Genomic DNA, 26,520 nt, shown 5'->3' with positions numbered 1-26,520 from the left:
GTAGTCTAAAGTAGTTCAAATCAATATGTGGCCAGGCATAAATAACGTGTCGTTCATCAAGTTTTTGTCACTTGACAATGCCACTTAAAATTCTTAATTAACTCGACTCATCAGCAATAAAAGAAAATGAATGAACTTACGGTCGAGCCAACAGCAAAGCCGTTGTTCTGGGCGATGGTCTTTTCGAACTTGTTGAGGAAAAGCGGTATCGTCTCCTTCACAAATTTTGCCTTTTTCTCTTCTTTCTTAAACAGATCGTCTTCCTTTTGGAACTGCAACAGCTCTGCGAAAGAGGCAAAAGACTTGGTAAATGACAAAAAATGAGACAGAGAAGTAGATCGCAGAGACGCTCCCTCCCTCCCCTCCGCTTTGATCATATTCAAGTGCTTCTTCTTTTCTTTCGTGAGATGCAAATGTGAGCGGACGATAACATAATTTTTTATTTTCCATTTTATTTTCTCGAGTAAGCGTAGATTTCTCGATGAAAACCTACCTAAAAGTAATCCTCTTACGAACAAGATGATTTTGAAATTAGAAAAGAAAGCGATTTCAATCGGGTTTCAGGCAACGAAACGTCGAGCGCAATCCTTCTTGATTGCCAGAAGAGGAATGAGAAGTGCCGAGGTGTCTTACTGGCAATCATGAAGTTAGCTCGCGATAACAGGCGTAGACTAAGCGTCGTGTTAAGCTGAAACTCACCAGTTCTGAGGTCACCCAGACTGTCGACGAGCATGTCACACTGCATGGCCTCCCACTCGTCGGCGCCGACCAAGCCGTGTTTGCGTGCCAAGTAACGCGCGATAGCGTTGCTCTGGGCTATCCTCTGGCCGTCTACTTCGAGCACCGGCAATTGTCCGAACGGCATCGCTGAAGCAAAATCGTCGTCGGTCCAGTCGCAAGTCGCGCGATCGGCGCCATTCGATTCCCATCGCGAGCTTTCGCAGCGACGAAAGCCGGACAAGCGTGTACTTACACTTTTTGAGCTCGGGCCAACGTTCCTTGGATATGCGCTCGTCCACGTAGTCGACACCGGCGAAAGCGAGCACGTAACGGATATGCTCGGCTCTGCCTCGGGCGTTGAAGTAGATTAGCTTGTAACCCGGCTGTCCCTCCGCCATGTCTGCAAATCATCAAAGTTCGTTTCTTCTTTTAGTCAATGTCGATTAGATATAGACGCGCTAAGCTTGAGGCGTAGATCTTTTACGAACTAAGGATGTTTAATGATTAAGCAAGAGTTAAGAGAATTGCTCAACTTTTGGAAATATTGTAGTTAAAGGCAAATTTATCGCAGTTAGAGTAATCGTAAGTTCATTTATCGCAAAGTTCACCTCTTATACGCAGGTTCTTATGAAGAGCGTCGTTAAACAGTAACTCATTTGGAGTGAAAATTGACGAGAAATTGAGAAATTATATTAAAAAAGTATAAAATAAGAACTAAATTCAGTAAATTAACCTGGAAGCCTCGACGGACGTTTCCAGTAAAAATCGCAAGTGATCAAAACTAAAAGTTGAGCTTAGTTGGTGGTAAGGAAGTGCACGGTACGGGCGGACCCCCTCTTTCTGCCCCTACTGCATGATACAATTGAACATCCTTATGGGATTCTGCGTGGAATCATTGAAATCAACGGACTTTACGTATTGTCAGATTATTGGCTCGTTTTTTTTCTTCTTTCACCTTGTTGTTTTTTGAGTGCTTTGTTTTTAAGTCTTCTAGCTAGGTTTTTATTTTTCTGGCTCCGCATTTAAAGTTCGAACGTTACTGAGGTATGCGTGTATCGTAAGTAAATAGTGCAAATTAACATGAACTTTTGCACGTGCTTTTAATTAGGAACCAATAAAGTAGTTATCGCACCAAATGTACAATTTGCTGTACTTGATAGTCATAGATTTATTTTGTAAAAGCATTGAACATCATTCACAAAAGCATTGCCTTCTCATGCAGAGTAATTTTCGTATTTAGGTCAATTTTATTTTCAAATATCATCATAATTTACCTCTCGAGGCAAAGACTTTTTTGTTTTGAACCTCGCAAAGAAAATTAAAATTCATCTTAGCAACCCAAAGTCAGAGCTCATCAAAGCGTAAGGCCGCTTGGTATCGAAAGTAGGTACCGATGTATACGTCTATAAAGGTCGGAGTGAGAAGGATGGATTTAATGAGAAAACTCAAAGAAGAAAAAAGTGCGAAAGAAACTTTTTGATTCTAGAGCTGCGCCCAATAATCCCCTTGGCGTTCGCTGATTCACTATGCGTGAATATCACATAAAAGCGTCTATAATAGAGAGGAAGATATAGAGATCCGTCTTGAGTGTGCGAATAAGGTGTATAATAACTTGAGAATTCGAGCTCGTTTCCGGTATCGAGTCTAAGTAATGCAAAGAGAAAAAACTTTTACACAGTGAGAGTGGGAATAGTTATACCCTGCAACGTTATCAACACTCGCGCAAACGCGTCAGACTACCGAACGCGAATTATATCTGGCATCGAAGAAAAATATGAAATAGTTACACTTTGTTTGAATATTCCAGCACGTACTTTCGCTTTAATAAGGTGGTATGCTACGGTATCGAAAATAGTTTCTCCCAAAATCCCCAAGCTAATTTCCAATATTTCACGCGAAAGAAAAAGAAAGAAAAAAGAAGAGGGAGGAAGGGTGGAGGAGGAGAATTTCCACACGCGTGAACTACTCGTTCACGCGCGTGGAAATTCTCGACAGAATAGTGACATATAGAAGATGAGACTCTCCCGTGAGTCCACATTATCCGTCCCAACTGTCCGCGCGTCAGTGCGCGCTCTGGGGCGAGAGAAAAGCTATAAATGCAACGCGGATGAACGCGCACGAGCTCGCAGATTTATTTCGCAGGCTGATTTTTCGGGGAAATAGTATTATCGTTCGTAGTAAAGACTGCCGAGCCGGTGTGTCGAGCTTGCGATAACGGTTTGCTCTAACGCATATTTGACGATATACTCGTATATTTAGCGCTTGGCGTTGTAAGAATTAATTTGCAGACGAGCCAGGCTCAAATAATCGATATCTCTGTGATGCCTCTGCTGTTGTACATCTCAGTTTTCGAAAAATTAACAAATAAAAAAAAGGAATCACCGACAAAATTGTTTATTTAACACGGCGCGATTATCGATTTGCGCGTAACAAATAAAGTTCATCGCTAATTTGTTTCTGGATCAGCATAAATAGCGCGTTATTATCATTTTTCACGACCTGCCAAGTTGGTAAGCGAATGACACTCCGCATTATCCAAAAAAGACAACTCGTCGATCCATCCTCAATTATTATTTGCACGACCTCATCCTAATAATCACTCGAAGCCCAGAGAGTATTCTATGGATACGCATCCCTCCCTTCGTATATGTATATGTATATGTACGCGTAGCTGAGAAAAGACGCGAGAAAGCTTTTTTCTATTCGGAAACTACTGTATCGCTTGCTTTTTTACCGATTGACGGAGCTTAAAAGGCTGCGCGTTCTTTTTTTGCTGCCTTGTGACGGCGCACTACACTTCACGAGCGCGAACTTCATACGCCTTCTATTGGCGTTGCTGGGCTTGACGTTGACTTTTTTCACTTCCCGTTGCCGGAGTTAACCTGTTGAATTGAGCGACGTCTGCGCGTAGGGAGTGGGGGGGGGGGGGGGGGGGGGTTATTTTGCTTCTTTCTGTGCGACGGCGTGGAAAATACAATGCGAGAGATACCTTGCTTGACGCTAGACTGTAAGCTTCATTTTCTTCATTTCAACGTTGAGAGTTACAAACAGAACGAACGTTTAACTCGAAAAATCTGTTTTAGTAATAAAAAATTCTCATCCAATTTGCATCTCATTTCAAATATTACACGATACAACGTCTCTGTTGCTTTTCTTCTTGAATCTATTGTCCCGAGAGAGAAAGAGTCCAGCACTCTAATCGTAAACTTGGCTTTCCACGGACGTGGAACGATTTAATTATTGAGTTTTAATGAGAAATACGTGTTTCCGCGGAGTACTCTGATTCTTTCTCATTTTTCCTCTTTTTCTCTCTTTCCTCATTTTTTTCGCACATAATGCTTTTGGATCTAGGACACTCGGGCTGATTTTTCATCAGAGCTTTTCTCGCTTTATCATCTACTAGTTTTCAAGGCTTTCGTATCCATATCTTCGCCTTTCTTTTTTATCTCCCTGCTGCTGATTTCTAAGCTCTTTTTAATAACGCTCTTGTTACGCTCGAGTAATGATGTTATTACCCTGGAAATATCCGATTTCGTTGTGAGAGATCATTATTACCATTAATTTTTGATTGACGTAACTTTGCAGCGCGAGCGAGCGGCTCCAATTTTTATCGCTAGAAAACTGATTTTTTCCCTTTTACGGCAATTTTTTTTATCAGGCTATCCTCAACGAAACTTTTGCATACTAAAGTCAAAAAGTTTTTATTACTTCGAATAATTAATGAACTTTCTCGAGCTCTGAAAGACGAGACAGTGAAATGAAAATCAATTTAAAAATAAAAGATTTCCGCTGGGTATCTTTAATCCTCATAAATCCAAAGAAATGCCGGAGAACACCCTTCTGTAGAAATTCATTATTCACTCTGGAGTTTAAAATTTACGCCTTGTAGTGCCATATCACATTGTCGGTGGACAGTCGACAAAGTTTTAACAATTTGTTTAAAAAAAATGCAAAAAATAATATTTTTGCCTTATTCTCAGGGGGTAAACGTATAAGACTGTAGGATTTCTAGCTTATCTCATGGCCTATATATTCCGTTCGCTCGCGGCTATTATTGTGGTTCCAGCAGCGGAGGCACAACAGATAACTCGACCGCCAAGTGTTACTACATTTTCTCTTTCTCTCTTTCCCTCTTTCTCTATCCTGCTCGCATGAGGAAGTACACGATGCGTTTCTGTCTAGCACGCTGTTTATCGCTCCTACTACGTTTCGCTTACAGTGAAGATGTTGCTTTACTCGCATGTTGTTTGCACTTCGAGCTTAAAGATTATTGTTTGACGGATGAAATTTCCTGTTTATCAGTTTACTTACTAGCTCGATTTTCTTTTCTGATATTATACGTTGATACTACATTATATATATAAATTAAAGATTTTTTTTTAACTTGAGCATTATACAATCGCTGAAATGTTTCATTATTACGACATAACGTCGACATATCTTTAACAATAACTTCAAATTTCATTACCTTACTCAAAGAAAAATACTCTTTTCGTCATTTTTTTCCATCGAGCAATCTGCCCTTTATTTGCCAAATCTTTAAAGAATAAGTGACTGAACAGTACCCTCGAGGCCGAGCTTCTTGTTCCGGCGCAAATTGCACCGTAGCAATAAGAAAAAAAAAGAAAGAAGAAACGAGATATATAACGTTTACCACGTGCGATAAATCGCAATCTCTCGCGTAGATCAGCAGCGCGTGTATGAGCGAGCCACGGGTAATCGGCGTGGCATTATACCGGTGCAACCCGTATCTCACCGCAGAGTCCAAAGTATTACTGGTGTCGGATTCAATTTGGATTCCTTTTCCCGCTGGCGATGAATCACCCGACGGCAGAAGTCGTAATAGCATCCCCCGAAAGAAAATTTTTATTTTAAATCTAGACGTCGTGTGCATATAGCGTTTGAACGATTAACAAGGCAATTTGGTGGTCGCCTTTTCTCCATACGACTCCATCAATTACCCGCGAGAGAAAGCAGGCAAATTAGTCGGGGCTATCGCGCACCAATAATTTCTCCGATTGCACGCGAGCCGATCGTTACCCTCGAAAATAAACGAGAGCTGGATGATCGTGTGCGCGTATGTGTTTATGTGTGTGTGTGTGTATGTATGTATGTGAGAGAGAGAGAGAGAGAGAGGCTTTCAGCCGCTATGTCCTCTTGGCCCCGATGGATCGAGTTCTTATCGGCAGGAGGCCTCTGATGTATGGCTTAACGAACTCTGGTTGCACGTCTCCTGAGCTCGCTTATTTGATTTTCGTTGCGGATAACTGATCAAGCTCTCAAACTGATGTTCAGCAGGTCCTTGTTACACTTCCATTTGGTCAACGATACTCTTGGACATTGTCTTTGCAGTAAAGCAATGCGTTGAAATTTAGAACCACGCGTAACGTATAAAAATTTCACTCCCACATGTAAACAAGCAAAAATCATAAAATTTTATTTTTCTTTGTGTAGACACAGTTAGCTATATACGGATGTAAAAATATAACACTCAGGGATTTTTATTAAAAGCCTGATTTAAGACCGAGCGGAAAGGAAAACCAGTTTGCTGTACATCGGATGGACTATGACTCGCATATGTTCCAGAAAGTAACGTTACCAGGTCTTATTATTCATTCCAATATACATCGCAGATCGAGTGAGTCTGGCATTTCTTAATAGTTTTCAGTTAGCTGTCGTGACGAACGCAAGTTGGATATAGTGCATCACGCCAGACATGTCAATTTCCAAGTAAGAAAAGTTTCAGTAAAAAACATTTTACACTTGAAATTATTCACTTGATTTATCATAACTCGTAATAAAATTCGCACTCCAGGATGCTCAATGAGCTATTGCTCATCTGGTTTGTGCTAACAAATACATTTGGTCTCTGTCTGAGCATAGAATTATTAAGTATCCAGCCAATTGAAATAGCAAAGTTGTCGAAATATAGCCGGTTAACAACAGGCCACAGCTTCGTACCGGGTGACTTGCCGCTCCTTGAATTTATCGAAGATTGGGATCTCCCATATGCCAATTTAACAATCCACACCATCTCGCAAAAGAAATGTCAATTTAGACTACTGTACAGCGGAGAGGAAAGAGTTGCAGATATAAGCGAAGTCGCGTTGTATGCCAACGAGAAAGTTATCTTCTCCTGGATCGAACAACATAAGATGGACAATGTACAAAGTGAATCCGAAATAGAACTTGTTAATCACGAGGCTACGATTTTAATTATTGACATGAACAATTGTGTCGTTGTCAAAAATATGAAGTTCCTTTTAGATGTACTCCAATCACGCAGGTTTTTCAAAACAGTATTTTATGATGACGGTTTCGATGCTATTTACTCTAATAATGCCACTGCCACTCGTCAAAGCTTCGACATCGATGGTAAAAATATTAGTGAGCCTAGAAACTTCCGCGGTGGACCTATATGGGGCGTCAATGTTGCCCCTGTCGCCCTTTCACCATCATCAACCAAATCACGTTCAGGTGGATTTTTTATGGCTAGTACGGATCACCATTCAACGACCTACATAAGTTTTCTGGATTCCAGTGGCGTAGTCATAAAAAAACTGCTGACTTTTCACTCCACGAATTTCAAAAGTCACAGCGATCAATCAGCATACGCTATCTGCTGGCAAGAAGATATCGCCGACGAAGACACTGAAATCGTTCATTGTGCACGATTTAACGAATACGGAATAGAGACACTGAAAAGAGACAAAGAAATTGAGGATTTTCAATGGATAATTGATACGAGACTTTTAAAAGACGGTGGGTTAGTGGTTTTCTGCAATGATGAGAACAATGACCTTTTCGTTATTAAAATGCAACAAAAATGTCAAGCTAATAAAATTTTGAAATACGACTTGGTACCCACACAAGATATTCATGCGATTGACGTAAATGAAGACGATGGCGCGTTCGAAATTATATTTGAAAACAGCTATGATATCCGGCGTAGTATTAAGGTACAAAAATATAAGTTACCGAATGGTCCGTGTTAAATATTGGTGGAAATTTTATTTTTTTCAACATGGGTTTGATTGATTGTGGCCAAAATAAAATATATGTAAAAGGAATGAATACTGATGTATTTATTTATGTATACGTCCTATTTACATTCTATGTTCAAGACTTTGTAAACGAGGAAAGCCATAGTAAATTTTGACCTTTTGGCACATATAGTTTACTTTTTTATTTTGAAATTAGTCTATAAAATAATTGTATTGGTCAAATGATGTTACAATTCATAAAAGTTTATAGTAAATTATTTTATTATTTTGGATTATACAGTGATTAATACAATGAAATGGTAGCTTTTATTTGTTTTTATTCATTTTGTATAAAGTTTATGATGATAAAGAGAATAAACATAAAAAAGGATATTCTCATGAAAAAAATTGTCAATTTTATAAAGATTGTTTAATTTCGAAATAACGTCGATTATGCATTTTTTTCATTTGTACATTTATTCACTTAGGTCAAATTATCGAAATCTATTTTACTGTGATCGCAATTGTTACTTTGAGATTGTGTAAATTTTTTAACTTATTATTATCTGATATTATTCGTTAATATCAGCCGGAATTTATGTGGGAAAATTTTCATTATTATTTTAGAGTAGTCTTTTTTGATCTTATTAATTTACCTTCTAACTAATATTAATTAGATATTATTTTAGTGTTTTTTTATCAAAAAAAATACACAAGTTTCATGAAAATAATTTTATATTGAATTCGATCACATTTCTCACAAATGAATCAATAAATTTTTGCAACATCAAATTTCATTTTATCTTATGTAGCGTTTCAAGTATACTATAGTATTTTTCCAGAACTGATAAACAACAATAAACAAACGACTATCATTATTGAATCACGTTATTTTTCGTAGACGTTTATCTTTTGGCAAGTAAAATTGGCTTTAACTTTGCTTGTTTAGCCACATTTTAAGTGTATCTTTCGAAATTCTCTATCGTTTATCGTTCTACAAATTCAACTACCATTTATTTGCTGAACCTCCCCATCCAGTACAACATGGAAAATGACTGGCCGCCACTGCAAATGAGATAATAAGCTTCGAATCGTGGATTGTTTGTATATTACTTTCGCGGAAATCCACGCGGTACTGGCGCTCCACGTAACTTGCAACAATAGACTTTTAAGGAGAATAGTTTCGACGCAGGTTGAACGTTTCCATTTGTCAAATTGAGCAATAACAAATTTAATTCATTAATTAGGTGTTCGCTCGCATCGTAATTCAAGCAATAATTAGTTCCAATTTTTAAAATGAACGAGTGGAAACCGTCATGATAAAACGCCAATTCCTCGTTATCTTCAAGCGACTGAACTTTAGAGTGCTGGTATTCTCGTAACTTGTCACATTTAAAGTTATGATGCTTTAACGAAACATCAACGTACTATTATTAATTTTTGATACTTCGTACACATTTGTACGAGTAAATTGGCGAACTTTATGCAGACAAGCATCAGAAATATCTTCGATTGATGCAAACGTCACATTGCAATGATCATTATTGCAAGTACAATACAATCAAGCTTAACGGGATTGTAAGTTCTAGCCCATTCAATGATAGTCAAATAATCTTATTCCGTATTGATTCCATGATCTACTGTATCACTTGATATATTTATGAGTTCAATCTTGGCGGAGTTTGGTTTTTTAGCCTCACTCTACGAATACAGCAACCAACGAAGTACAATACATGACAGAATTAGTCATAATTTTTGTTAAGTAATTCTTTTAATCAAACGAATGTTTTACGTTATTTACTATATTATATTAAATTGTTAGCTAGTGACTAAATCTGCATACAAAAAGAAACTGCTTAATACTTTGACTTGTAATTTTAATAAAAGTATTTTTTATGATAGAAACCTGTTGTAAATATAGAACATTGCTCTAAAAATTTCATACTTATGCCTTTTTATTCGCCTTTTTAAGATAAGTGGGGGAATCATAAAAAGTCTAGATGTAACGGCGCTTGGCTGATTATATTTGAGAATTCTGACTTAATCTAATTTTGCCTCAAATGTCAAAAAAATAAATATAAGGGCGATAAGCAACGAAAAATATTTGAAGGGAACATCAAAAGGTGTAGTACTAGCTCCCTCGACAGTTTACGAATTTCGAGAGAAAAAATACTACACGTAACATGTTTTTTTACGAAATATGTCAGGACATCTGTCTTCAGTTGGTACTAAGAATACTTTTATTTGATACTATAATATTTGAACGTTGTATTACTAGCTCTGATAATAACAGAACTTATGTTAATGAAATGAAATACAAAAGTCTTATCGTCTCTTGATGAGATCTGATGTAAAATAATTTTGTAATTGCATGTTAAATTTTCTTGACGATTAAAAGTTATTTTCTTATTAATTATTATTAAAAATGAATTTTTTAAGCCATCAATGAGTTTTTAATAATAGATTGCTATTTATGAACTAGACTGAGCTTTATCTGAAACATTGTAGGATTTCCAGCGGCTGTAAGCCATTAACGTTATAGAGAGGTTGGAGTCTAAGAAATTGCTCTGTTATTGTCACGATACCATTTGAATTAACAATTATAATGCGAAGTTATTTTTATAATGATTGCAAGAGTTTTGCATTCACAATTACTGTAAATAAAATTAAATATAATTGTTACGATTCTATTAATTTAAAGAAACAACGAACTTGTCTGTAAAAAAGGGTGAAAAAAATACATTTCGTGCCAATTTGATATTATGCTGAAAATAATAATATCGATATTATGAAAAATGATTTATTTAAAGAGTACAGTCGAGATTGGTATTTCAAAAATTGTATTTCTTTGTATATACAATGCCATCACGGTTGCCATATGTAATCACGAACGCCAACTTGAATGTATTATCGTATCTATTGAAATCTACCAATTTGATCTGATTATAATTCGGCATATTGTAAGTTAAAGACTCAGCCTTATGGGTACCATTTTTCCTTGTAACATGTAGCGTTTTCTTTTCCGTTGTTTGGTCATCAATGGTAAAAAGTAAAATACCTTTTGTTCCCAAGTTCCTCACATCGAACAATTTAAACTTAACTCCAACTTCGATCTTACTGCTTAGCTGTAAATTCAATTTATTGTACTGATTGCATAGAAAGATGCTTGTATTTACAGTCTCGTTCCAGCAGATCGTGTAAGTCGACTCATCAATGTCAATTACGTAGTCACTGTCGCGTGGGATACTCAGTATCGATTTCTCTATGCCGCTCTGATTCACGAAATATACAATGTTTTCGTTCTCATAGACTTTCGTTACCAGGAATTCTCGAGGACCTGAGTTTACTGACAAAGCATAAACATGGTCGTTAAAATCAACGTAAATGAACCGATTCGCTTCACTGATCTGTTGACCGTTGATGTCATATCTGATGATGGTGCCCTTGTCGGTTACATCAAATCCATCTTCATAACCGATTATTCTGGCGGTCATATCAAACATCTTCGGAATATACGACCTTGTGCATGTTTCCATGTCGATAGTATAAATTTCGCTGTAGAGTAACAACTCATTATAGAAATTTAGACCCATTACATTCCACTTGACTATTAATCTGTTGTCGTTGAGCTGCGTCAGTTGGGCTAAACCACCCATCGTTATAGTGAAGTTACCAAAGCCTAATCGACACTTTGCCCCAGTGCGAGTGTAAATTGTGCAAACAAATCGAGAAAAGTGTTGACCATCTTGCCATTCGTAGATTGGCAGATATGATCCAACGGCGTTACCGAAATTTGCACTGCTTTTTGGCGGCAATGTTACATTTTTCTCAAATTCGAATGAACTGCGCACGTATTGCATTCGAACACTATTCGTGATACTCAGTAGTGTCAAGCACAATACGAATAACCTACCAAGAACACTCATTTTTCGTCTGTCGTTATTCTGCAATTATTTTCTAATTCTATTTAAAGTTAGTTAATATTATATTTCACTACTGTATTTTTATTCAAAGTCTATTAGTTGCCTGGTTTTTATCTTATGGTAAAGAAATAACCAATAGCAAATGTTCTGAGCATGTTTCGCGAGTTCAAAGCACAACTGCTTGCCACCGGTGAGTGTGTCGCCAGTTAAATAGCCGATTATCTAACTTAGAACCTCCATAATGATTACACTTTGGTATTTACGGACATGATTTATTGCGGTTCCCATTTTGTTTCGTAATGTTTACAAATTTTCCGTAGAAAACATACTACATCTATTTTAAAAACTCCAATAAAATAAATGAAAATAATGAAGAATTTATGAGCTAACAAGTGATAGAAAATTTTTAAAATTATATTAACTTTAAATAAATTTCTATCGCCAATATATTAACAATTTATAAAGACATTTTATAAAGAATGACTTTTGACTATTTTCTTTTCAAAGTTACATTGTTATTGTTTATATCAGTCTTTTTATTCGCAACATTTAAATTATTAATGAAAAATCATACGAATATTTAACAACTGGAGTTTTCGAGGATAAATGCCACAGCCGCTAAAAACTTAAACGTCGTTTGTTCTCAAATTTTGAGCTTTCAACAGATATCCCCAATACTTGACCTCAGTTTGTTGGCAAACATTTTTGTTTCTAAATTTATTCGATGGTTTGTAGTGAGACGTTTTGATTGTTTTTGTAATAATATTTTAGCATATCGTAAAAATTATCTAATTACATAGGATTACGAATCCTCTATAATTGCGAGTAGAAACGAGTATCGATTAGATTCTCTTTTTGTCATAACTCATGACTTTTACAGTATTATTAATTCAATCGTAACCGGCCATCAAGTAATTTTCCAGACTAGGATCCATTGATATAGTCTCGTTGGTATTACTCAAGACTTGTCACTGTTGACATTATATCGAACAATATTTCGTCCATGGATCACTACGTTGAATTCATTTTTTTGGGTGATGACTTTTTAATGATAATTACAATTTCAGAGGATGATAGCGTTCGGGTAAATTTCCACATCGACAGCGTATGGCACTGTACAATACAAAAGCTTGTAGGCTAACAAATGAAGCTTTATTATTAATTTGTTTTTATTCAGCAGTATCACATATTCCACACCACTTGCTATTATGCTGTCGTTGCCAAAGTCCAATTAAAGCGCGAGCGCGTGCACATTCAACGAATGGCACGTTATTTGCCGCCATGCCGTGGCCTGATTAAAAATCGTTATTGATCGCAAATTTCCATGATTTTTTTTAATCACGTTTGAATGCCAATCCCAGTGTTACGTAGCGTCGAATACGATATGGACAATGTACTGTGAAAAACTCATTTTTTCTTCAGTCGCTAATTTAAACATTGGATCTACTCATTATTGCATTTTATAATAGTATTTTATTTATTTTGTTTCAAGAATATCATTGAACGCGTTTAAAAAAATTAAACCTTTGTGCTTGGATTCGAGTCTAACGTAAAATATTTTTGGCTACAACCGCGAGCTCTGCTCGGCAAAAACCACCTCGGTTATCGCATTCAATCCTTTTTACTTGACCGTCAACCATCGGTAGAGCGCTGGCGATGCGCGTAAGATGTGTTTCCCGGCCCTTGCGTTGCTGCTTGAATGGAATTAAAAATTATAATATAAAAATGGTGAATTAGTTGGTTGATATGACAAATTTCTGTTTTACGATAATATAATTGCTATATAAAAGTATTCGCACATCACAAAAGCTAGTGAATTTATTAATTTACATATTTGCATAGTCGGCATATCTATATCTAAAGTTATATCACATTCCTTATTTGCTAATGAATTTGATAGCCAGCGACGACTCATATAAGTTTACTATTCTAATAACTCCTTATCGTTTATTGCGCTTATTACAAAGAATCGTAGGTACGACGGGTTGCCGCGTACATATGTTACAAAGACACTACGTGATCGTCACATGGTACGTTTCTTTCGGAACATTTCTTACTCTGTCATAAGGTCTGCTGAATATTATCATGGAAATGCAACTTTTTTTCACTCGGTTATCTCACTTACGTTGATATTGTATTCACCGACATAGTGAATCATTGTTTTGATTTGTTGGTCTGTGTAGAGTCTCAAGAAATATCGTGTGTTGAAAAATAAGTTCATTAAATATTAATAAATATTCACATTTTTTAAAACTTTTTTTGACCACTTGCACGTTAGATTTATTAAGCTTAATAGAATTTTTATCATTTTCTTTTATTAGAATAAAATACTTCACGCTTTAATTTTGGAAACTGTATTTGATTTCGGTTATTTTGTGAGGAGACAAATATCCTATAATTACTATTGAAAATGACTACACATCCAAACTTCAATCGCTGTTCAATCACATTAGCTCATAATTACCAGACGCAAGTATTTGAACGTGTTTAAAATCAGATGTAAGATTTAATTTTCTTTTGTTTTTTTTGTCATAATCGTGGTAATTTTGCTTACTTAATTACTTTAGAGAGAAAATATCCGACAAATGATATTGAATTTCGAAACTGTTATTCTTCTAAGTAATATTCAATATAAATAGAGAATAATTTAATTCCTGCTGAATAATTGAAAAGTGGATCGACATAAACTTAAAATAAGCGCCAAGTTAGATATGAAAAAATGTCGAAATAAAAGTAAAACATTAGTATAATTAATGGCTTTATTCGTCAATCAAGCGAGGAACAGTCTTTCACTGACTGATCTTTAACGATTCAAAATTCTTTCTGCCGTTAGGCTTCGACACTGTATCTTGAGAGAAAGCCTATCATATTTGCTTACAGTATTTCAACAACATTAGTAGGATAATTGATCAATCATATCAAAGAATAATATTTGTTGAAATTATTAGTATGAGAGACAGAATATAGTGGATAAGATTAAAATAATCCACATTAAATTTATAAAAGTGAAACGATTATTTATCGTCTTTTACCGAGCTAAACATCATATCAAGAATATTTCTTTTGGTAAAAATAGTTGTATATATATGTCAATTCGACAAGTGATATTTTCGTATGATTATTCTGTGTTGATCGTTATTATAATGTATATAAGCAAATATAAAATCATTATTTTCTTCATCGAACTCGACTACATTCTTAAAATCAGAAAGAACAGCCGATCTTAGTTCAAATGTTGAAGTTGATTCTCCACCGTAAGGGTGTATCGTAGTTACTTCGAGACCTTTTCCATCGTCTTTCAAAATAAAGAGTAAAAGGCCACCATTTTTCAAATTTTTTACATTCAAAAGATGCTTAAGACCGTAGAAGAATTTTGTCTCTCTGTTGTATTCCATACCGTATTCATTGAACTGCACACAATTCACTGTAGTAGATTTTTCAACATTGAAATTGCTCCAACAAATTGTGTAATTTGATTGCTCTAAGTTAGTTATTATTTCATTGGCTTTAAATACTAAAAGTCGTTTAACAACATCAAAGTTAGGTCTAGTGAGTAATAGTTCGTAGTTATTCGAATTTTTATTGATCACGAATAATCCTTTGGAACGCGATATCGTTGAAGCTGGTTGTATACTGTACGGAGCGACGTCAACTGAGAAGATACTGTCTTTTCCAATCTGGTAGCCGTCGACGTCGTATCTGGTACGAGAATTCGTGAAACCGATAGAGGATATTACGTCGAAGCCATTCTTATAAGGAATTGTTTCAACAAAGTTTTTATTATTTGTTAAATCCCATGGAATTGTTACACTATTCGCACTTTTACATGATCTGATATCGACAGGAATGATTTTCGTATGAAATTCGACGAGTAGTGCGGAAGATACTGGTTGCTTTGATATCGCGAAAATATTCCAAATGACGATTACTTTGTTGTCGGTCAGTTGTCTGATTTTTTGGACATCGATTTGCGCCATATTTTCACTAATATTAAATGATAATTGACACTTATATCTGCTGGTGTAGATGGTGTAGTTCACGGTTTGCGAAGCTTCGTACCAACCATGGGATGGATATTCAATTACGGGAAATTGAGTGGATTTGATACCGTCGCCGAATTTCACTAATGTATCTTCTGATAATGTTGTAAAATCAATAGGTAAACCAAACTGTTGCGAGTTTTCACTTTGAGTTTTTGATGATAATCCTATTAACAGTAACCCCACATATGTTAATCTAGTTAATGACTTCATTATTGATTGTAAAACAATTCAGTGTTTACTGGAATCACAGATAAACTTTATTTTATTCACAGATAATCTTCTGCAAAGCAAAATTTTGTTTACGATACTAGTTGTTCTTATTTTATTTCTAACTGTATAGTACTAAGTTTAACTTCGGACTAGTGACGAATGTAACAGTCAATGCAAAACTGATATTCTCATGTGAAACATCCAGTATACCAACATATTTCTCAATCTGAGATAAATAATATTGTGAAGCGGACATGATGGAGATAACGCGGAGATAGAAAACTGAATTATCAAGAAATTACGCTAATGAATTTCGAAATTGTCACTTATCAAACAGGAAAGTAATATTTCTCATTAGTAATTTTTTGTAACATTAATGACGACTGCTTTATTATAAATTTGTCCAAAATATTGTTTTTGTAATAAAATAATTAGGACTATGGTAAATAATGCATCAATAGAATTTAATAAATTTTTATTAGTTCCTTAGCTACATAATTCTGAAATTATTTCATTATTTAAAATATTTTGAAATCATTAACTATTTGCACCTGGCAAGTAATATTTTTGCAGCACGATCTTGTGTTCGTGAACAGTTTCGATTTCACAGGCAAACACAAAAGTACCATCAGACTCATTGAAATCTACAATCCTTCTATTAGCGGACATTGACCGAATCTTATAATTCAAGGTCTTGACTTCGAGATTGGGTTTTATCACGCTAACGTAAAGCATTTCCTGCTCTCCATTGAAAGTAAACAGTACAAGTCCACTATCATTTAAACTGCGTATTTCCAAAAGCCAATCATGTTTAGGTATCGTGCTCAATTGATCTCTATACTTTTCGTTGCCCAATAAATCAAACTGTACACAATTAACTATCATCGTTTCGTTTTGCATGATATCATTCCAACAAATCGAAAATAACGAATGGCTAATATTACTGACGACATCAATAGCTTCTGATTCAATTAAATCTTTTAACTTTTTCCCGTTAAAATCGATAAGAATCAACTTGAATATCGAATTCTCGCGAGTGACTATGAAGAAACCTTTGGGATGAGGTTCAAGTGATAAAGGATCGATAGAATGTATCACGTCATTGAAAAGAAACGGTTTTAATTCATCAACTTTCTGACCCTCCGGATCATAAGTCGTATAAGAATTTATAGAATTTATTGAAGAAATCACATTGAAACCATTTTTGTACAAAGCGGTAGTGACAAAGTTTTTCTGATTGTTTTGATTCAAAGGAAATTTCAAATGATTTGTAATTTTGCAGGTATTTACGTTGACAGTTGTGATCCTAGCGACAAATTGACGAAAACGCCTTCCGGATAAGACTTCGTCCCAACGAATCATTACTCTTTTTTCATCAAACTGCGTTATTTTATCTATCATTGCATTGAGCACTTTTACATCACTTAAATCTAGTAATAAGCTGCACTTCTCATGTGCACGCGTGTGGATGATGCAGTTGATACGAACCGGATCATAAGTTGTGTTGGATTCGATGATCGGTAAATAATTTGAATTGGTGCCGAACCCCAGTGTCACGTATGTCCTATTTGATAATTTTATAACCTCTGCAGGGCCATGGTCATCTATGTTTTTGCCGTAACAGTTAATCGTAACAATCAACAATAACAGGCTTACGATTATCAAGTTTCGAACTATTTCCATATTTGTTGCGTTTTAGCAATTCCTTTTCTAGAATAGTTTACACTATTAAAAGTAATTTCAGTTTTAGTAGTACACACCTCTGCAGGAATTATAAGTTATATGTCATCGCACCGAGAGTTGAAACGAAACTGCTATGTCTCAGAGAAAATAAGTGACGCGGTGATGAAATCCATCTAGCATGCTTGTAAAAATTGCATAAGTTTTTAAATAAGCGCTTAAGTAATGTTATCAAAGAATGATTAAACCTTTTGAATGATGCTAGTCTCATTGGATAAGCCAGTATCTCACTTCTGTTTGACATGTACGTCTAGTATATTTCTATGCTTGTTGGAATCTTGTCTGTGGATGTTTTTTTTAGCTTTCAAAATCATCCTAACTTAGGCGAATACTACGATGTCCAGATAAAACTACTCTTTTGTTGTTTTCCTTAGCATCACCAGGACTTAGACGTCTTACTTTTTTATATATTCATTTGTTAGTCTATAAACGGGCTTGAAAGAGTTTCAGCAAAACATTCAACATTTCACTCGGCTTCACGAATTTTTTGCTTATGACATTCAGAAAAATTTCACTCATTCAGCAATAAGATTTATTGAAGTACGTTCAATTACAATGGGATTTAAAAAAAAAAGAAATATTAATTAGTTGGATTATATAGGCATCTATTAACAGTAATATAATTTGTAATTAACAGTAATATAAAAGTGATAAACTAATTTCATCTGAAAAATGAACACTCAGGGATAAGAAATATATTTTTAATAAGACTTCGTAATCTATTCTTCGGATTTATTATTTTCTTATACCAACTAAAAGGTACCGTACATCTTATCAAAATTGATTATTTTAAATGAAAGAGTACTCGATTCAAGGTACTTTTCTTACAATTAATTTATGTTTTACATTTCTTATTGGATCGCGCTGCATCGGTTAGACATATATTTCAAACATCGTCGTAAATAAAAAAGATAGAAACTTTTTTATGGATATTCATATGACTATCGCATATATTATTGCCAAGCAAATAATAACGCATAAATCATAGTTTCATTGCTCCGACAGATGGTCAAGGTCGATTGATCGATACGTGCTTCAAAAGTTAACCACGATAATATCTGTTCTATTTCCTTGCCGTCAAGCTTTAACGAGGTTCAACTTCAATTGTTTTGGTTGATCATTACCACTAAGTCCCTCGATCAAGAAAAATCCCTGAAAGTGTGATTTGGTTAATACTGAATGATTTCAAAAACATTGGCAAAAGTAATGTTCAGCTATCTGATTACCTTTAAGATCGTAATTCCTACTACGGAGTTATGTCTTGTTTACGAGGGTAACAACGTCAAAATTATTATTATAAAAGATAACTAAATAATAATATTCTTGATTCTACGGGTATTTTGGGAATGCCGATACATTGGAATTTTCACATGTGCTCATGTCGATAATTATAATTTTTGAATTATATTATTGAAATATCTCAGCGAATCAACTTTTTGAGCCTTATTCTGTACTATGGCTCTGTTATTATTCTACTGATGTATATAACATTCAGCCATGTACTTTGGTAAGGTTATTGGATGTACATATATTGTTATGGATTCGCTTGGGATTCGTACAAACAAGTAAAGGCCGATAACTTGATTTGCTTTTGAAGTAGGAACCAAGTACCTCGATGCATATTTCATTGTAACTTCTCTAGAGTATTGGAAAATTTCTGTAAGATTATTTTTTTTACGATTTTACTTTATATACTTATTTTTATTATTAGTCCAAAGGAAATTACAATCAATACGAGCTTCATAATCAAACGCGATAGTGCCGCAATACACTATTGTATCAATGACTTGAATGAATAAATGAATTCTGACAAACTAATGCGTAGTGCATAAGTATACAAATATGACACATGGGTGGGGATATAAATTTATAGATTGCGATATATATGCTGGAAAAGTTTTGTCATAACAAGATTGTGGATATTTGCATAACTATGCATATAACAATTCAAAAAAAATTTAATTTAGGGCTCGTTTAAATGTTAAACTTCATTAGACTTTTATTTAAATAGTTTTTTCCCACATCCCCGACTTCACAGTAATATGTTTTTGATCATTAAAATCCGGTCATACCTCTGAGGGGTTTATGATCTTCGGCTTGGCATCGAGGTGGCTATCTGCCTATAAGAGAATAGCTTACTTTTCTCTTACTTTGTATCATGATTTTTCAAGTTATCTTCTTTAAATATTCATGAAATATTAAATAGGAGAATCTGAGGACTGATTAGGAAGTAGCGATTTTAAATAATATTGAAAAATGTCATTGTATTTCAAATTACTGATTGGGTACGATCAGATCTACTTTTTAATGCAAAAATATCCTTTATTTATCTATACAAATATTCGTCATAATTATAAATATACATAAATTAATGAAAATTGTAATATACGCATTTTTCATAGATTTATTAACCTTGCTGTCCCAGTGAACCTGGTAATTTGTATTTTTGTAATACAAACCCTTTGACATCTGGTGCCGTATCATCCTTATCTATATATGCGACTATAAATGTTCCATCTTTTTCGTAAAAATCTGCCAGTAGTATTTCATTAGTGCCCGCATTAATATTATAAATAGATTGTTCGGGTTCTCGGTCAAGATATGCTACAGTAGCCCGGATCTTCGTCAAGTTCTTATTGTACGCGAAACGTACGAACCCACCATTTCTCAAGTTTCGCAGTGCAAATAATTTTTCCGAGCTAGGATGCTCGAGTTCTTTTTTAAATTTTTCGTTGGCCAATTCATCGTACTGCGCGCATTTGATCTTGTCATTGTCGAGTGTGTCGTCGTCCCAGCAAACAGTCAAAAATTGTTTGGATTGATCTTCTGCTATTAATTGATATGTACGAATCTCCAGCAATTCTTTATAAAGTGTGCCATCGTCAAGAATCAGGTTCATCTTGAGCTGAGTATCATTGGAAATGGAAGCGAAGAAGCCCTTGGATCGCCACCTTCTTGATACAGGTGCCAGCTTGACAACATCTCCTTCGGGAAGACGAAAGACTTTAGGTCTTTCATAAGTTGGATTACCATTAAGGTCAAAACGAATTCTTTTGTTTGTACTAGTTATCATGTCAATGCCATTTTCGAAAATGATTTTAACTAAATTCGTCTTATTTAGTTGCAAATGTTTCATCACTTCACACCTATCCGTGTCGATTAAAGTAATTACATTATTCTGATCCTTTCTATCTGACTCGACGATTACTTTGTTACCAGTAACCTGAGTGACCGAGAGTACAGAAGTATCAGAAGGATGTTTTTTATCTATGATCACGTTGCACTTGTCTTGGTTGCGGGTGTAAATTGTACAATTTGCCGATTTAATGTGCAAGCATTCGATGAAGACAACCTGATTGTCGTCAATACCTTTGCCTAGTAATATTTTTGAGTCTTTCGAGAGTCCTTTGAACTTTAATAGCCATGTGCTGTCATCTATTTTCCAACTTTGAGTGACAGTTATAACAGCAAACAGTGCGAAAAATACAATCGATAACATACTGAGCAATCCCATCCTTAAATCTTGTTTTTCTTCTAAAACAAAAATTTCATTTTCAGAAAATGATGTTGTTCAATTCACATAAGTAAACTGATTTCAGAAAACTGATTTCACCTCAATTAAAATTATAAAATTTGAAGCTGTTATTGTTTAGTAGAACGCGATCTCTTCTTGCACAAACACTACAACTTCTAGTACGATACTACCATTTCTTTAAAGACTCCCTTTCTTAAATCGACCACTACTCTGACTCCCAAGTCATGTTGTGAAATTCGATAAGATTTGAAATTGACGCAGACAGTTTTATCGCCTTATAACCAGCCACTTTTTGTCCTGCTTTTTGTACATGAGGGTTAAATAATATATTAAACTTTATATTTTGTCATTCAAAGCAAATATCATTTATTATAAATAAAGTAATCACTATTAATTGTCCTGTGAATTTCTATAAGTTTTCGTTCAGTTGTAAATTTTGATTAATGACTTAAAACGATTTTTTAAGTTATAAGCAACTTCTTTTTAAATAGATAAAGCAGTCGATTGTCAATATAAGTGCAAAAATTACTGGATCTATTGCTTTCATGTATTTAAAACTTTTATAATAATTATTGAAATGGTTAACTCTTAAAGTTTTCAGTCAACAGTGTCTTTCGTAATATATTCTATCTTATCACTAAGAAAATGGTACAAAGACGATTAACGACATTGCAATATACGTACTTTTTCAAAATTGTTTGTGATAGTCATTATCAATTTTCATTAAAAACTATTAAATTTTTTATGATGACACATTATTTTCAACATCTAAAAATATAGTATATTATTCATCAACTGAAATAAGGCATTAAAAATCTCAAAATTTGTTAATTTTTCATATTAATAACATTAATACAAAATACAATCTTACGTTAAGATTAAAATGAGTCATGAGTCTATATTCTCTTTCAATTTTAACGTGAGTTTTTCGAAAACTCGATAGTTTTTATAACCACTTTATGTTTAGGCTCATTACTCTCATATACAATAGTAAACTTTCTTTCAGATTGACTCACTTGTATCACAAAATCACTTCCATTGCAAGCATGCCATTTTAATTCGATATTCTGAATTTCAGTTTGTACACCAGGAATCATTTTAGCTATTAATAACTTTGCATTTTCCTCGATTGCAAACAACAAAACACCACCTCTAATCAAACCATGTACACCTATGAATTTCAATTGCCTGGACAATGTCATTTCTGTCTCGAATACTTTACCTTTCGAAATGTGATATTGTGCGCAAACAATCAACTCCACGTTATATATATCTTGACCGCAAATAACGTACCATTTCTCACTCTCTGCGTGACTTATTATCCTATGTCTAGCGCGTAAATTCAGCAAGTTTTCAACTCCGCTTTTGACGAGATATACCTGCGTCGCTGAATTTTCTTCGGTGTTCGTACCTCGCATGAAAAAGCCCTTTGAGCGTAATTTTTTCGACACTGATTGCCAGGTCATCCAAGAAAAATTTAGCGGCAAGAAGTTTATATCATAGAGCTTCTTACCATTAATGTCGTATCTCTCACGACAGTTGGTTGCTGCACCGCAATCCCAGCCACTCATAATAACGTCGAAACCTTCGTCGTAGTAAACAATCACATCTTTTGGAATTTTTCTTACTGACACTGGATAGGTAATATTCTGAACATATTCGCAATGCAGAATATCGATGACTAAGATCTTTCGAATATCCATAGCATAACTGAAAACCTGCTCTTTAGGCGAATGTTTCCATTCTGTAAGTACGTGACGTTTACTCAGCTGATTGACTGAAATCAATTCTATTGTGTCTATATCTGAATCTGTATAGTGATCTAGAATGCATTCATCATTGATTTCGTCTACTAGATTATCGAGACGAATTGTAAAGTTTACGAATGTAGGTTCACCGGGAAACGTATTCCATTCGACGCTAAGTAGATTGTTTTTTTCGTAAACACTGTTCAATTTTACGCGAGTTCCTTCTGATAGATCTATAGTTTGTATTGTGCTTGAATCCTCACAATTAGTAAGTGACAGAATCAATATCAGTAAGAAAATAATGGTGACTTTATTCATTTTTACTTTTGGATTTTCAAAAATGGAGAACGTCTCTGATAGTAGTATCTCCTATTTATAAAAACTTCAGGTACAAGTACTACTAGTATTTATTAAACAGAGAATTTGATGAAACCGACGTATGAATAACATGCATTACACGATGTGTTTGCCTTGACGGTTTGCATTACACTGCTTGCGATAAGCTTGAGCTTACAGTTTCACGCTGACTAACACACATTATATCTTGTGATTAAGTAATAGGGAGACAGATTTCATATTCTACGTCATAATACTCTCTGCTTTTCTCTCTGTTGAGAGGTATAAAAAAATTTGTACCTATAAGTACATTTCTATATCTGCTTGTAATTAACAACATATTCTGCACGCAAATATTTAGTCATTTTTAAATCGAATAGAAAAGGAATTAAAATAAAAGAAATACCTACTTTATATTATTTCAATAACAACAATATTCAAGATCTTTTTCTATAATTCTTCGTGTTTTTGTCGATTAATTTGAAGAATTGCATCACAACACAGTGATTAAATTCGTAAGTTTCACCGATCAACGTAAAATGTAAATTATTTCTTTTCTCGCGAAAGTCAATGATAGCACTTTCGAATTTATTTATCGGCCATTTCAATTTGACACTTAGAATTTTCGGTCGATGACTCAACCGCATCTCTACGGCAATAAGTTTCAATTCATGTTCAAGTCCAAACAATATCATTCCACCTTCATTGAAGTTACGTACACCAATAATTTGTGTATTCTCGGGCAACTGAAGTTCTTGACGGTACATCGGTTGATTTCCACCCATTTGTACGCAAAAGAAACTTTTCGAATCGTTGCCACTAAATTGAGCACAAATGGTATTAAATTTATCCTGCGTGCAGGTTACCATTTGTTCTTTAAAATCGTCGTTAACAAATGTTAGAACGTCTTTGACCTGCTTATCTCCATAACCATGTTGAGTTAAACCTGCAGGAACCGATGACGTTCCAATTTTATTGCCTCGAAGTTCATAACTGATGCGAGTTCTTCGTCCTTCTCTGTGTGCTATTATAACATCGAAGCCATCTTTGTACAGAACAATAACTTGAAGATCATACCAGTTTGTCCGGTTCTTCGGAAATGTTAAAGTTACCGTGTTAGTACAGTTGTCGGCGTTAACCGTTGTGATTTGTCTTGTTAACGATTTGACATCACTTTGCAACTGCTGCCAAATTATAATAACTTTGTTATCGGCAAATTGATATAAAGACTCAACTTCAACCGAGATAATGCCAACGTCCGCAGGTAAAACGAGATTACAATTGCCTTTTACCGAACGAATATTTAACGTACAATTCAATTCTAACTGTTCTCGAAAATTGACGCATTCGATGATTGGAACATCATTCGGATCGTCACCTCTACCCAATTTTACTTGGGAACCTTCTTGTAGATATAGATGAACTGCTGAATCCTGCTTAGTTGTCGAGCCTCGTATATTTGATGAGAGTATTATTACATTGAACGTAATAAATAATTTGATCTTTGACTCCATCTAAAACTTTTTCTTATCCAAATATCTAAAAAATTAATTTTCTAGTTTTACAATAAGGAATGTCGTTTAGATTATTATCTACTTACAGAACTTTTAAGTATAACCAGATAAATTGCCACTAAACTGTGTTAGTCGTGTGATCGCCGCGGAGGTCAGCGGGACACTGTCTCCGCAAGCAGACCTGAACTTGGAGACAAGATTAATCGTTACATTACGTAATAAGATTGATGATTTGATTATAACCTTCATGGTTGTCAGAATTGAGCAATGATTATAGCAAATTTGATCTAATAGTCTAATATTTAATTTCTTCTAAAATCATAATACGTTTTTCTGTCATTCATAATATTTACCAATTTTTGTATAACCACTGCTTTGCAATTCCTATGTACTTTGAACTAAATTTATTTATTTATTTTTTAACAAATTATTGACACGAATTTATACTAATGTTCAATGATATTCTGCAAATGCTGATCAATCTTACTAGACATAAAATGCTGCAACATGACATTATGCTCGGATTTGTTGATCCCAGTCGTTAAGGCAAAAGTGCTAGTCTTCTCGTAAAAGCTCAAAATAACGCTCATTTCACTGTTAAATTATCTTTTGAACTTATACTTTTAAATATCCAACTGTTGCGGAGATTACTATTACCTCAAATACCAAGCAAAATAATTCCCCCTTTTCTAAAATTGTAAACATCGAAGAGCTTAACCATTTGTTATTGTAATACATTTTTATAATTTCTTATTGCCTTTTCACTTGCAAACTCAAATAACTTTATAAAATTAATATAATTTTATAAAATGTTTATTAATGAAACAGTAAAACAGAGATATGCATAGGACTTGTCAATCAAAGATCTTCTCGAATAATTTTATCATTCGTATTCGTAGTTGTTCGTCAATTTAGAATTATTACCAACAAGTCCAAATAATAAAACATTTATATATAAACAGTCTATTCTAACTTTCGTCTGATTAATTTTATTAATATGTATTTCTCAATTTGGTAGACTTATCTAATTTCAGAAGTCATTTACCATGCACACTGCAAACCAATGTGTAACGTTGATGATTTGATAGCCAGTGTGAGACTGGCTTAGCGATATACAAATTTTATATCAATATTCAAGTATATTAATAAATCGATTAGAGTACGCAAAAATGTACTAGCATAATGGGATTTACCGAAAACGAGAATAACAATTTTTCAATAAGTTCATAGAATTCGATAAATGCTACAGTTAAACTATGTAATTTTACATCATATGTGTATCGTACACTAAAGGATGCTTTAATTAATATATCAAATTTAGTTTTTTTACGAATCAAGCTTCATTTTTAAGTAGCTGTAATGAGTTTACTTGTTATTACTAATATGTTGGAAGGTAATTAGCACAATAATTGAAACTTACCTTTCTATCAGAACTAAAATGAATTTTGTCTAAAATACTATGCCTGCAAAATAAAATTTCAATGAATCAAATGTATGTATTAACGTGTACACGCAATACAACGCAGTAAGTATTTATCAGCTAACTTTGTCATGAAAGCAAGTACAAGTGTATCAGTTTTCATGGTAATAACATCAGTATATTATAGACAACGCTGATCAGGCATTAACAATGACATTTTGTTTGTTGAAACTCAACACCAAGCTCGACTTCTCTTACTCACCAGCTACTTTAGTTTACAACACTGAAGTGGCAGCTATCGGTTTGCGGCATTGCTTACGAACATACAACTTCATAACGAGCATAGAA

At 34.5% G+C, this 26,520-nt stretch overlaps 2 protein-coding genes across 6 annotated transcripts in view; both read right to left on the bottom strand.

Moving 5' to 3' along the window:
- Nucleotides 1–26,520, bottom strand: part of LOC131662929 (glutathione S-transferase-like) — a 53,330-nt gene that overhangs the window by 1,487 nt on the left and 25,323 nt on the right. The window contains exons 2-5 of one of the 2 annotated variants that reach the window (XM_058932934.1): nt 26,173–26,215; nt 974–1,120; nt 700–867; nt 141–283 (exon numbers count right to left, since the gene is read on the bottom strand). In XM_058932934.1, coding sequence (XP_058788917.1) covers nt 141–283; nt 700–867; nt 974–1,118 — 456 coding nt within the window. In that variant the 5' untranslated portion in view covers nt 1,119–1,120; nt 26,173–26,215. The remainder of the gene's footprint in view (nt 1–140; nt 284–699; nt 868–973; nt 1,121–26,172; nt 26,216–26,520) is intronic. The other variant, XM_058932933.1, reaches the window with a different exon arrangement.
- On the bottom strand, nt 19,636–23,333 carry LOC131662928 (uncharacterized). Of its 4 annotated transcripts, none has more exons than XR_009301808.1 (2): nt 21,233–23,333; nt 19,636–21,153 (listed from the first exon to the last, which is right to left on the bottom strand). XR_009301808.1 is itself a non-coding variant. In XM_058932932.1 (2 exons), the coding sequence occupies exon 2, from the start codon at nt 21,131–21,133 to the stop codon at nt 20,027–20,029; it is 1,107 nt and encodes a 368-aa protein (XP_058788915.1). In that variant the 5' UTR covers nt 21,134–21,150; nt 21,233–21,606; the 3' UTR covers nt 19,636–20,026. The 4 variants fall into 4 exon arrangements, 2 of the variants coding, with proteins under 2 accessions (XP_058788915.1, XP_058788914.1); XR_009301809.1 differs by having other exon boundaries at nt 19,636–21,150; XM_058932932.1 differs by having other exon boundaries at nt 19,636–21,150; nt 21,233–21,606.

The sequence above is a fragment of the Phymastichus coffea genome, unplaced genomic scaffold (assembly GCF_024137745.1).
Source record: "Phymastichus coffea isolate CEN01 unplaced genomic scaffold, Cenicafe_Pcof_1.1 PCOF00028, whole genome shotgun sequence".
Lineage (NCBI taxonomy): Eukaryota > Metazoa > Arthropoda > Insecta > Hymenoptera > Eulophidae > Phymastichus > Phymastichus coffea.
Note: the sequence above shows the minus strand (reverse complement) of the source record. Positions and strands in the feature narration are given on the sequence as shown.